Raw genomic sequence first — 13,825 nt, 5'->3', positions numbered from 1 at the left:
GGGCCCCCAACCCTCCCCTTGGCATGCCAAGGTCAAATCCATCCCCATCCAGGAGCCTCCTGCAGTGTCTTCTTACCCACCTCCCCTTTCGCTTTAGTCAGGCTGATCCAGTTCTGAACCCAGAGTAATTCATTCTGGAGAGGAGTCAGGTATTTGTATACCAACGTGGCAGTTTCCAGGCAGAATAACCAGATGCCTTGTTTATTTCGGCCCTGGGCGGAAGAGCCGTGAATGGTCTGAAAGGCTGAATAGGGAGTGCTTCCTTTGGAGCTGAGAGGAAGATGACTTAAGAGGCAGAATAGATGGGGTCCAGCTAACCTAATGCAAGTCCTCTAACCACAGGTCACTAAGCAGAGAGGGGCCAGGAAGAGCTGCCACACTAGGAAGAGCATCTCACAGGGCCTCACCGTCCTCTGGTTTCTTGGGCCTTCCTGTCACTCAGCTGATGGCAGACACACACCTGGGGTCTAGGCTGGATGCCTTTGGAGAAAGATCTGCACAGCAGCGGGCTTCATCCCCATGGCCCCTGGGTCCCTGGGGACCAAGCCAAGAGCTCGAAGGGCAAGCATTAGCCTAATTCCGCTGGTCCCTGGCTCTTTTTTCCAACCCAAGCCTTCTAAGATGAAGGAGGGTGGGGGTTAAGAGGGAAGAAACTGGCCCTGGAACAGGCCAAGGTAACTGGGACATTGACTGAGCTGATGAACTTGAATATCTGAAGTTGGGAGAAGAGAAGGGACAGAAAGATACTATTCCTGGGAGTTCCCTGGCGGTCCAGTGGTTAGGACTCAGCGCTTCCACAGCCAAGGGCCCAGGTTCGATCCCTGGTGGGGGGACTGAGGTCCCACAAGCTGCAAGGCCAAAAAAAAGAAAACAAAAAGAAAGATACTATTCCTAAGAAGATTTCCTATAAATACTAACATTCACCTAGTATATTATTAATAAAATAACTTTCATAAACCTTATATTACTTGATCTTCACAACTACCTTGGGAAAATACTACTGTCTTCATTGCATAAAACAGGAGATTGGGGGCTTCCCTGGTGGCGCAGTGGTTAAGAATCCACCTGCCAATGCAGGGGACACGGGTTCGAGCCCCGGTCCGGGAAGATCCCACATGCCGCGGAACAACTAAGCCCGTGAGCCACAACTACTGAGCCTGTGCTCTAGAGCCCGTGAGCCACAACTACTGAGCCCCTGTGCCACAACTACTGAAGCCCACGTGCCTAGAGCCAGTGCTCCCAACAAGAGAAGCCACCGCAACGAGAAGCCCGTGCACCGCAACGAAGAGTAGCCCCGGTTCGCAGCAACTAGAGAAAGTCCGCATTCAGCAACAAAGACCCAACGCAGCCAAAAATAAAATAAATAAAATAAATTTATAAAAAGAAAAGCCCAGGAGATTGACTGAACTGTCCTCCATGGCAGTAGCATTAGCAGTGGAACCAGGACCTCAATCTGGGTCTTGTGACATTTTCCTCCTCATCCCAGGACCTTCGATTTGAGATGGGAAAGACCAGGCCAACATCTCCAACGCTGCCATGTATACGTACAAAGCAGATCACCGCCATCTTTTAAGAAATACAGGGCTGCACGCCTTCCTTGCCGTAGTACTCCTGGGAGTGGGGGAGTGGCCTCAGAGCACGCTGGAATAATAGGGACCAAAGGCAGCCTCTGCTTCCTAAGCCTCTTTGGAAAGGCTGACCCCGCCTAGACTGCCAAGTCAGCCCCGAAGACGGCACTGAAGAGAAAAACGTCAAGAAGTTAAAACCAGTGGGGAGGTGGGTGTGGGAGACTGACGCTCCCTTTCTCTGCTCTGCCTACCCAACCACTCTACTTTGGACCTTCTCAAAGCTTTAGTTTCTCCCACAGGTCACTCAGAGTGGGCTCTCAGGAGAGGAAATTCAGTAAACTGGTTAGGGTTTTCTTTGTTTTAAAAAATCCTGAATGGACCCCAAACTTGCATGTTTACTTGTTAGCCAGATGTTCTAAATGACTAAGGTCCAGGCATGCAGCTCTACACTCTGCGGTTCTTCTCCTTCTGGGGGGGCTTTCAGATGCTTTGATAGATGAGATGCACACTCGTAGTGAGGAACAGGCAAGGCTGATGGAGGCCCCTTCCTGCTCAACCCAGTTCTACCAGTTTCCCAGGCTTCGCATCACTCAGGCCAGGCTACCACACAGACCCGCCAACTGGACCAACTCTTAGCCCATCGGCCTGTTAGAACCACACACACCCTTCAATCCCCGGCCCCAGGGCCACCTCTTCCATAGACAAGTCCCTGATGCTCCCGGCATCTCCCCCTTTGTTCTCTCATTGCTATTTAATTATGTGTCTTTCCCATAGTTCTTCTCTAATTCTACTCATGCTAATTAACGATGAACATTGTTCACTTCCCTAATAGATCATAAACTCCTCAGGGACGCATACTATATTGAATCCAACTCTCTGCTCCCCTCCTCTCCACATTCATGTCTGGGTAGGGGTTTAGCTTTACACATAGTAGGAACGTGACTGATAATTGTTAAAATGGAATTTAGCTCGATTTCTTAAAAAACAGGTTACCTGTGAAACACGAAAGACAGCCCCACTCCTCAAGCTGTTCTTTGGCAAACTTTATGGAACACAGTACCGCTCTCCCTCCAGCTGTATCCCAGGGTCACTGCAGCCAGACCCAGCCAGCATGAGACACAAAGAAGGTCACCAGACTGGCAAAGGCAAGGGTTCCAAGTTTGGTTATTTAAAGAGGTTAAAATTACACTGGGGTTGGTGCCAGTAAACATCCCCTAGGAAAACCAAGGAAGGATTTTGTGGGGTAAGGGATGGTGAGGAGGAGATGAAGGAAGAAGAAAGGGAGTTTCCTGCAAAGAGCAAGGACCAAAAGGGTGACGGCTGAGACCTGAAAAGATTCTCCACTGTGACAAGGGAATGAGCTATCCCATCCCTTTTACAGGGATGGGAAACCCAGACACTCCTGAGGTGGAATGTCATCATGGCCTCAGAGGGGCCCTGCTCTGAGTCAAGGCCAGTTGGAGACCCAGGCACCTGGGAACAGAGTGGAGGGAGAGAAGGTGGAAGGAACCTCAGAGAGGGCCACAAGGAACCTCAGAGAGGGCCATGAGCGAGGGGCACTGGGAGAATCAGCCCAGAGAGTGCTTATGGGAAGGCTGTGCCCTTCAAACAAGGCAGAAGATGGAACAATCGATGACGGGGAAGCGAGTCTGATCTGACCCATACACCACCCCATGTAACCCAAACTCTCTTTATTGGTCAAGGACTTAGGGTCAGAACATAGCTACCCTGGGCAGGGCTCCATGGAGGCAATGGTCACAGGGGTTGGAGGGGGGAAAAATCCCAAGAATCAGATCTCAGCCAGCAGGGGGAGGAGAAGCCATTTCCACTAGAGATTAAAGATTCCCTCTCTCTCTCCCTCTCTCTCTTTCTTTCTCCCTCTCTCTCTCTCAGACACACACACACAAATCTATTATGAACCTGCTAAGTAAAAATCTAATTCCAGGGACTTCCCTAGTGGCGCAATGGTTAAGAATCCGCCTGCCATTGCAGGGGACATGGGTTCGAACCCTGCTCCGGGAAGATCCCACATGCCGTGGAGCAACTAAGCCCTTGCGCCACAACTACTGAGCCTGCGCTCCACGAGAGAAGCCACCGTAGTGAGAAGCCCGCGCACAGCAACGAAGACCCAACGCAGCCAAAAATAAATAAATGTATTAAAAAAAAATCTAATTCCAGTTTGATAAGAGGTTTAGTCCAGAAAATCCTCCTTTCTGAGGCAGTGTGGGGAAGACGTTATCTGTTCTCAGTTTCCTATCGAATCACCCTTTCCTTTCGGGGCCACAGAGAAGATGATGACAGTTCCTCTATCCAGGACCAGGCAGGGGATCGAGATACATAATGAGGTCCACGCACCCCTGCCCGGCTGTCCCGCCCCTCACACACTCCTTCGCCCAGACCTTCTTTCACTTCTGACTTTGGACACAGGTCATTCAGGACAGAGGTTGAGGCCAAGGGTCCACCTGCAGCACCTCACACCTGGGAGGAAGTGGGGGACATGTGGGAAGAGAGGCTGCCTGATCTGTGCTCCCTCCCGAGGGGCCCTGGCCTCTGAGCCACGCAGCCATGTCTCCATCGCCGCCCTGCTAGGGCTCACGCCAACGCACACAGAGGATTCACCACAGATGGGAAGGGCAGTGAACCTCGGGATTAGGCGAGCGGCTCCCCTAACCGCCACGGCCCCGAAGAGTACCTGCCAAGGCCTTGATCCGGGACCTCTCAAAGAGCCTGGCTGAGCTGTTGTCATTATCCAGCTCATCGTCCGGGGCATCCCAGCGGGCATTGATCCGGCTGTACGGTGGCTGGTTGCCCACGTTTTCAACCTCCGTGGCCGATGTCATGTCAGCAGGCTCTCAGCAGCTATGCCTGCCTCAGTCTTCATGGAAGGGTCCCTGGGGGCGGACAGCAACATAGTCAGAGGGTTAGTGCCCACCCCCTTGGACTTTGTCTCAGGGGAAACTTATTTGGAGCGTCCAACAGGAGTATATCCTGCGGGAGCAGCACACGGTGCCCTCTGCCTGGCCATGCTTCCTACCCAGGGTCTCCAGGTTGTCAGGTATAAAATAATGCAGCAGCAGAAGCAGCAATGGTAACGGCGGCAGTGGCGGCGGGGACGGAGATCTGTATGCAGCAAGGGTCAGGACAGCCAGCAGGTGGAGACGTCAGTCGCAGGCAGGCCCGCTGCCTCCAAACCTGCTGCCGCGGCCACCAAGGGGGCTGGCTCTCCTGGGAGTCAGAGGCTGGCATGGACGAGCTGGGAATAGCAGCTCCATCCTGTGGACTGGGGCCAGGACCCAACCTGGCGGGGAGGTGGGGACAGGGCAGGAGAGGGGAGAAGCTGGGAGTTGGCTGAGTCTGACTCAAACATGAATCAGTGGGGAGAGAGGAGAGCATGAGCTTTAAGATGCCACTGGTGCCACCAGCCCCTGCAGCTGCACTGGGGAAAGTTAACTCCTCCCAGGGGCTGCCCAAGAGCCCTCCGAGTTCTTTCCCTGCAGCAAACATTCAGAAAGCTGGGCCCTTGGTTTGGCCTTCTCTGAAGTACGCCCAGGTGCTTGGACAAGCTCTCCTGTTGCATCCCAGGCACGATGGTGGTGTGCGGTGGTGAGGGGATCCCACCGACAGCGGAGCTGTGTGTGTTCATCTGTGCCGTGAACATGGGCATCGGGAGCACTGGGTTCCTCACTTGCCCGTCACTCATTCACGATGCTCATTCATTCATGATTATGTCAAAGATGCGCCCAGTCCCAACGAGGCGGCAGGCACTGTGCCAGGCAATTATGAGCAAGACAGGCAGGGCCCTGTCCTCGTGGAGCTTCTACTCTGGCAGCTAGACAGAGGATTGAAGAAGCCGTTACAACAAGGTGTGATGCTGTGCCCCAACTAGGAAAGGATGAGGGAGCGTGAGGGACTCGTGCTCGAGGCTGGGTATCCGGGGAAGGAGAGTTTGAGCTGATTCCTAGAGGAAGCTTGGAGGCATCCTATAAAGGGATAGGTGGAAAGGAACGGGTCCAAACAAAAGGAATAACGAGCAGGTGCACTGTTCTGAAGGTAAGAAAGGGCGTGGCGAAACTTAGGAACCTTACGGTATAACTGGAGGTGAGGGTGAGGTCAGAGAGAAAAGCGGGACAGGAGGCTAGAGAGGCCGGGCTGGGTCCTCAATGTCCTGGGCCTTTGGAAAAAGACCGGCTTCCCTTCAGTCTTAACTTCCTCCCCCGTACCTGCCCTTCAGTGCTCTCCCCAGGGAGCTTACAGGACTCCAAGATCAAGTCTGTGACACAGAACAGGGAGCCCAGGGCCTTCCTATCCAAGAGAACAAAAGGGGTGGGAGTAGGGGAGGCTGTGAGGCAGACAAATGACAAGTGTCGACAGCGAGTGAGCTGTGAGGTAAGCCACTCTCTCCCGGAGCGCGTGCACACACACGCACGTCACACACGCACTCAGTCCAGCACACACACTCACCACCCAAGCAGGCACACGCTTGAGGAAGAAGTGAAGCCAGTTCACCAATCCAAGCGTGACTGCAGCCGCAGAGCCCTTATTTTTCAGACTGAATCACTTCAGGCTCTTTTCCCCCATCTGATGAATCAATCCCACCGCAGGCCTTTGCGGTAAGACAGGAGGAGCCAGAATTATCCACCCTAACTGCATAAGGGAGGAAACCAAGGCCTCCTAGGATGAGGCCTCCCCAAGGTCATCTCGGGAATTACTGCTGCGGCCGGGAAGAGGCCAGACTGGGAAGAGGCCACTTTACGAAAGCAGGTGGGGAACGAACATGGCACACGGGGTCAGAGGGCACTCCCCGGCTTCCAGGGCTTGGCCAAGGTGTTTGCTACTCATGCGGCAGGCAGGGGGCGGGGTGGGGGAAGGCAGGGGAGCCAGCCATCACCCCACCGGGTATCCGCGTGATTCCAGGCCTGGGACCCAGCACACCCTCGTCCCTTCTGACAGCCTGTCGTCTTGCACAGACGCTCTGCTTCCAGGGCTGAGATGTCCCACTCGGCTGGCCCCGCGGAGGTGGCTGGGAGGGCCCTCCTCCCTCCACCACGCCCTTCCCTACTTCCCTTAAGGGAAACCACCACCAGCTTCGAGCTGCGAGTGGGGAGGGGCTGACAGGCTGACCGCTGGCCCCTGAGCAGGGCCGAGCTGCCAGATGCAGACGGCGAGGTGAGATCGGATCGTGCGTGCAGGAGGTAACCAGACCCTGGCTCTCCTTCTCGTCTCAGGCTATTTTTAAGCGTGGCTGAGAGGGGCCCAGGCTGCGGGGCCCAGGGAGTGAGATTACCTTTGCCGCGGCTCCGTAAATAAGTCTGCCCCAGAAAGATGAGCCTGAGCGGGCAGACCAGCAGGACCGGGCGTTCAAGACAAGACTGATGGCCCCGGGAGCAGAAGAGCAGCCACTCGACAGCAAGTCACCCTGCTTAAAAACGCCCGTGCCGCCTGCGACTGCAGCTCGGAGGAGGCTGCAGCCGGGCAGCGGCTCTGCCGGAACGTGAAAAAAAACACACGTGCGCGTCTAAACACACAACGCTAGGTGTTTTTTCTTTCTTTCTTTTTTTTTTTTTTTTAGAAGGGTCAGGTCCCTGAAGACAAACACCAAGGAAAGAGATTCAGAAACTAAAGAGAGGCCCTCTTCCTCCTGCCCCCTCCCCCAGCCATGCCCACCCCAGCAGCCTGCCCAGATGGCATCCCATCAGGGCCAAGGGGCTGGGGGCTGGGCCAGTGTGCTCAGAGGCAAGGGGAGAATCAGGTGTGAGAGGCAGAAGAGAAGAAAATAAGAAAACAGGAAAGCTACAGATGGTTATTCCAGGAAAATAAAACAAAACAAAATATGCCTAAAACCAAATTCAACCCAGGGTCACCCATAATTGTCACAACGGCCCTTCAAAGGCATGGCAATAAAGAAACCACCATGACTGAAAAGAACAGCATAGGCTGGGGACACACGGTGGGGACACCTAACCAAATGGGGGTGTTCATGGAAATGACATTTAAGTTGATATCGGAGGGGAACTTGGAGCCAAGGTGATTCAGTCACGTCTTTAAGGATATAAATCATCTATGCAGCCAGACTGGACCTCCATGAGTACGGCAGACAGCAATTCCATGGCTAAAAATAGGCCCCAAATTGCACCTCTCTTCCCTGCCAGCCCACCCAGGAAAAAAGGTATAAGAAGAAGTTCCATGTCCATTTACTCCCCAGTTCACCCTGAAGCCCCCTAGAAGCCCTTCTCGCAACCCACCAGACCCTCGTCAGACTGCAGGTGGGTCTTCTGTGGTCTGTGGGACTCCGCGCCCAGGAGAGCCCACCTTCCCTGTCCGTCAACCTGCCTGTTCAGCAGCGGGGCAGGCCCGTCTCCAAAAGCACAGTCCGAGGCTCAGCCTCACACGGCGAGCTTCTGCCGCCCCCTGACCCCAGGTTACACTTTGAGTGGGATGGGTGCCTAGAAGACTTGCCCACAGCTCAGTACTGAAGAGCTCATGTGATCGCACAGCGCACTCACTTGCAGGAGGAGCGCCTGCCTGGGAAATGGATTTCACAACATCACTGATGCAACCCACGGCTCTGCCCTTCGCTCATGTGCCCAGGGCCCCGTCTGCTTCTGAGATCAGGTGTTAGGCCTCGGAATTTCAAGCCCACGTGCTATGCTCAGTTAATTCCCAGGGCGGGTAGGAACCCAGGAGGTGGCAGCTCCTTTCCCCGCCTGCAGGGTGCTGCCAGAGTCCTAGGTAGAGCTCACTTCAGCCCTTCCCATAGGGCTGAGCAGCAGAGGATGGATGTTCTTTTCTTTCCCTCCCAACCCTATCCCCTCTTTCCTGTACCACACAAACGTGAGCAGCAACAAAGTCCAGGAGTGAGAAATGGGGGAAATACAGGCTGATGCTGTGTTTCCTTAGCAGGGTCACCGGTGCAGGCTACTGCAATAGCTTAAATACAGTCTTCCTTAAACCGAGAATTTAGACCTTCTCTATCTTTATTTTCTCTTTAGTTGTAAGGTTTGACCCCCTCACTTGCGTCCTATTTTGTTCTGCCCCTTTATGCTACCCCAAACCTGCTTTTAACATGTTTTGCTACTATGGCAACCCAGGTCAAAAGATTAAATCCTAAAGTTTCCCTGGAAATTTTCTGCCAATACTTTTACCAAAACAGAACGTTCTTCTACTCCCTTTGATCATAATCTCATTGCATATTCACAGACACCTTAAAGAATAGTTAAACACTCACTAAAACATCAGGAGAACCAGTGAGCTGCCCAGCGCAGGGTACTCTATATCTACAGCCAGCCCCAACTTCCTCCCCATCCCCCGTCTCCAGCCTGGCACCTCCATCCGTCTAGCAGACGTCTCCACCTAGAAATTACGGCTCAGTCTCATTACGGCTAAGACTGAGCACACGGCTCCCAGCACAGCAGAGTAGGGGAGCTTCAGGACCATAGGGTGACAATGAGGCCCGGGCAAGCATACTACCTGTGGGTGAACTTTCCAGCAGATGGACATCACCAGCAGTGCCTGGGCCAAGCTGCTGCCTCTCCCCAGAGCACACTCTGCTTCCCCACACTCTACCGTTCCCATTCTGACGCACCCTGGCTTCCAGTCCCTCATCAGGAGGGTGCGGTTTGGGGGTTCTTAAAGTCTCAAGATTCCTATCCATGGTTGCCACCATCAAGGATGCCCGTACATTTGCAACATCCTGGTCATTCTAGTCCACTGCTGTTTGGTCATTTTAATCCTTCTGCTCCAGTTTCTGTCACCAGGCAGGGACTTCAGGCCCACATGTCACAACTCGTCTGCCCTCATCATGGAAAAATCTACTACTAAGAAATGGCTTCGGTCATGCTGCAGCTGCTTGGATGGGGGAGGAGGGGAGGGATCATGGCCCCAACAGTTCTTACAGGGATTTGAATGGGGAACAGGTGCTGCTCAGCTCTGATATAGGGATTGGTCCATCAGCCCTCTATCTTAACACCACCTATCAGCACATCACGTCCAACACAGACGCAAATGTCCACTGGGAATGATTAAAGGAGAGGGGAGAGATGGTCCTCTTAATATATGCAATTTTCAAAGATTATCTTCTATTGGGATTCTTGGGCTCCATAGCTACACATACAGAAAGTTATTACAACCCAGTCCTACTTCTTATCCCTCCTGACTCATTTCTTTCAAGATAGTCCCTGGCCTCCTCCCCCAAAATAAGTAGTAATTCTACGATAGTTGAATTGAAAAGCTGAATGCCCAATTTCTGTTCTTCCAAGAAGACTTTTCTAGAACACCCACAGTTACCCCTCTCTTCTCTGATGAAAACTGCACAGGGAGGTAGTGTGGCCTCAACATTCGAAGTGGTCAAGAATAGGCTGAAATACCTATGAACTGGGAGAAAATATTTGCAAATGATGCAACTGACAAGGGCTTAATTTTCAAAATATACAAACAGCTCATACAACTCAACAACAAAAAAACAAACAACCCAATCAAAAAATGGACAGAAGACCTAAATAGACATTTCTCCAAAGAAGACATACAGATGGCCAACAGGCGCATGAAAAGATGCTCAACATCACTAATTATTAGAGAAATGCAAATCAAAACTACAGTGAGGTATCACCTCACACCAGTCAGAATGGCCATCATTAAAAAGTCTACAAATAACAAATGCTGGAGAGCATGTGGAGAAAAGGGAATCTTCCTACACTGTTGCTGGGAATGTAAATTGGTGCAGCCACTATGGAGAACAGTATGGAAGTTCCTCAAAATACTAAAAATAGAGTTGCCATATGATCCAGCAATCCCACTCCTGGGCATATATCCGGACAAAGCTATAATTCAAAAAGATACATGCACCCCTATGTTCACAGCAGCACTATTCACAATAGCCAAGGCATGGAAACAGCCTAAATGTCCATTGACAGATGAATGGATAAAGAAGATGTGGTGCATATATACAATGGAATACTACCCAGCCATAAAAATGAATGAAATAATGCCATTTGCAGCAACATGGATGGACCTAGGGATTATCATACTGAGTGAAGTAAGTTAGACAGAGAAAGACAAATATATGATATCATTTATATGTGGAGTCTAAAACATGACACAAATGAACTTATCTACAAAACAGAAACAGACTCACTGACATAGAAAACAAACTTATGGTTATCAAAGGGGAAAGGGGTGGGGGAGGGGTAAATTAAGAGTCTGGGATTAGCAAATACAAACTACTATATATAAAATAGATAAACAACAAGGTCCTACTCTATAGCACAGAGAACTGTATTCAATATCCTGTAATAAACCATAATGGAAAAGAATATAAAAAGAATATATATGTATATGCATAATTGAATCACTTCGTTGTACACCAGAAACTAACACATTGTAAAATCAACTATACTTCAATAAAATAAATTCTAAAAAAAGAATAGGTTGAAATAATTAATTTGAAATAAAAGGTGAGATATTTCTCATGAAACAATTGATTCAGAAAAGATAATCAAAAAATAAAACCATTAGATAACAGATTGATGGAGAATTATACAATGGAATCAAGTTCCCAACACCTGAATTCACTGATGAGTTCTAGCATCACTAAGAAGACGACAATGAAATACTGTGTGTCTCCAGATATGATGCAATATGAAGGACATCATGGCCTATGACATTCTTGCCAAAAAAGTTGAACCTCAACCTGATCGAGTCTGTAGAGCTAAGTTCCCATTTACAGGAATTATAGGAGATTGATAGACAAGTTAAATGACAACATGAGGAAGCAAAGAGGCAGACCCGGAAGGCGGGTCACTTTGCAGACAACCGACTCCACTTTTTCAACAAGTCAACGGCATTAAAACAAACAGACTGAAAAAGAGGCAGAGGGTAGGGACTGCTGTAGATGAAAAGAGACTTAGGAGATATAATAGCGAATGTAACATGTATTTTGTTTGGAATTTGAATCAAACAACACCAAAACACATTTTTTAGACAACGAGGGGTATCTGAATTATAGACTCAATAGTGGATAATGACCAGGAATTATAGTCAATTATGTTAGGTGTGATCATGGCTTTGAGGTTATGTTACCGTGGCCCTAGCGCCTAGTATGGTCTGGCTTCTTCCTCCCAGTCCAAGCTCATCCCTCACCACATGCACTACGTGCATCCTTCAAGTCTCCTTTCAGTTCTCAACCGGCATCCACGCCCCAGGCCGCCTCCTCCTCACCCCACCCCGGCTCTTGTGCACACTGTGCCCTTGGCCTGGAACACTTCCTGGAACATCTTTGCATGTCTGGCTCCTCCTCCTTCCTCAGGTCTCCTCTTAGGTATCACTTCCTGTGGAAGTCCTCCCCAAGTACCACATCTAAGCTAAGTCCTTTGTCATCCTCAGTCTGGGCACTTTGCTTGACCCCTTCATAGCCCTCATCATAATTGCATTACTCATACATCTGTTGGTTTACTTTTGTTTTTGTCTCTCCCTGCCTAGACTGTAGAGGTTCCTTGCAGGCAGCTGCAAGCCTGTCTTATTCATTATTGTATTCCAGTGCCTAGCACTGTGCTTGGGACATAGAGGTGCTCAGTAAATATTCTCCTCCTCCTAGAGGCCTAAGCTCAAACTCTGGAGCCTCTATCCCACCTTATTCCTTGATCCATGCAGTACTCATTCACATAGTCCACTTATGTGCATTGAACACTTATTCAATATTGATTCATCACCACAGCCAGTCATTAAGCCTCTGTAAAATGTCTTCCATCCATCACTCCTTTATGTTCTAAGGCTTCCACTTCAGTCCAGGCCCTTACCGTTTCCCGCCTGGACTTGGGTAATGGTCCAACTTTGTCTGTTTCGGGCCTCTTCAATCCATCCTACACAGCCCTCCTCATAATGACTCGCCTCTACTCCATAGCTTTCAGCAACTCTCTAACGCACAGTCTAATCCAGGGTCCTACACCAGCTGGTGCTGAGCTCATACTCTCTCTTATGCCATCTCTGCTCCAACCAAGAGGGTCCACGTGTCCTGCACCCCCCACCTTTGTACCATGTGCCTCTACAACTTTATTTGTGCCACATCCCGTATGCTGAAATTTAGGCACCTCTCCTTGCAATTTAAAACAAATATAACTTTCAAACATTTAGAAACACAATATAACATTTTCCTAGAATAGGAAGGAGGTCACCTTACCCCTCCTATTCAACTCCATAGATCCTGCACTGCTTCTATGACCAGCAAGTGGAGGCGGCAGTCACGGTGGGCTCAGGGAAAGCTGCTGACGATCTGTGCACCGACTCTCCCTCCTCAGTCCTGCTCCCTCCCCCAGTCTCATGTTTATTGCTGGGTGAGGCCAGATCCTCACTACCCTTCCTTCTGGCCATCCTTCCAATCCTGGAAAGAAGATGAATCTTTAGCTTCTTCTCCCTTCCATCTTCATTTTAATATGTTCACGTCTTTCTCATCTTAAGTAAAACTCCTCCTTTCCATCCTTTCTTTCCTACCTTTCAAAGCCAAATTTCTTGACAAAGTTGCCAAGAATAAGAACAGGTGATTTACAGAAGAGGAAATCCAAAAGGCTAAGACCCTAAAAAGAGATACTCAAGTTCATTGGCTAACCAACAAGTGCTGATTAAAATGAGACACCAGAGGCAAACGTTATCAAGCTGGGTAACACGAGGTGTAGATGGTGGTGTGCAGCACAGATACCTTGTGTACTACTGGTGGGAGAGTGGAGCGGCCCAGCCATTCTGGAAGGCAGTCTGCAGTTCTCAGGCAGGTTACGTATCTACAACCCTGTCCGTAGGCATGCAGAGCAAAGAAATTCTCACACAAGTCAAAAAGGGGACAAATGCAAGGAAGTTCACTGCAGCATTGACTGTGGTGGTGGGGAGGTGAAGATAACCTGTGTGTCCATCGCTGGGAGATGGACAGTAAAATGTGGTGAATGGACACATGCAGGACACATGGCAGCATTGGAGGATCTTAAAAAATAGTGGAGAAAATAAAGAAACAGAATGAGATCTATAACACACCACTGAATAATTTCAAAACATATGCACATAAAACAGCATACATATTATAAGGATATAAACAAAAGAAAAACTCTTAAACACATGAAAATGGTTGTCTCTAGGTGGACTTAGGGAAACGGAAAAGGGAAATGGAGATAAAAAGAAACCAACCAACCAACCAGGGGAGGTGCCCTGCCTAGAAAATGATGACGATGAACTGAGAGGGATGATGAGGCCTCTGCTCCTAAAGTAAAAATAGATACAGT

The 13,825-nt window shown here is 50.0% G+C and overlaps 1 protein-coding gene across 2 annotated transcripts in view; it reads right to left on the bottom strand.

Moving 5' to 3' along the window:
* Nucleotides 1-13,825, bottom strand: part of SPTB (spectrin beta, erythrocytic) — a 121,338-nt gene that overhangs the window by 61,408 nt on the left and 46,105 nt on the right. Inside the window, exon 2 of one of the 2 annotated variants that reach the window (XM_019922674.3) lies at nt 4,261-4,459. In XM_019922674.3, the coding sequence (XP_019778233.1) occupies nt 4,261-4,408 (148 nt within the window). In that variant the 5' untranslated portion in view covers nt 4,409-4,459. Of the gene's footprint in view, nt 1-4,260; nt 4,460-13,825 lie in introns of those variants that run through there. The other variant, XM_019922680.3, reaches the window with a different exon arrangement.

The sequence above is a fragment of the Tursiops truncatus genome, chromosome 2, assembly GCF_011762595.2.
Source record: "Tursiops truncatus isolate mTurTru1 chromosome 2, mTurTru1.mat.Y, whole genome shotgun sequence".
Lineage (NCBI taxonomy): Eukaryota > Metazoa > Chordata > Mammalia > Artiodactyla > Delphinidae > Tursiops > Tursiops truncatus.
Note: the sequence above shows the minus strand (reverse complement) of the source record. Positions and strands in the feature narration are given on the sequence as shown.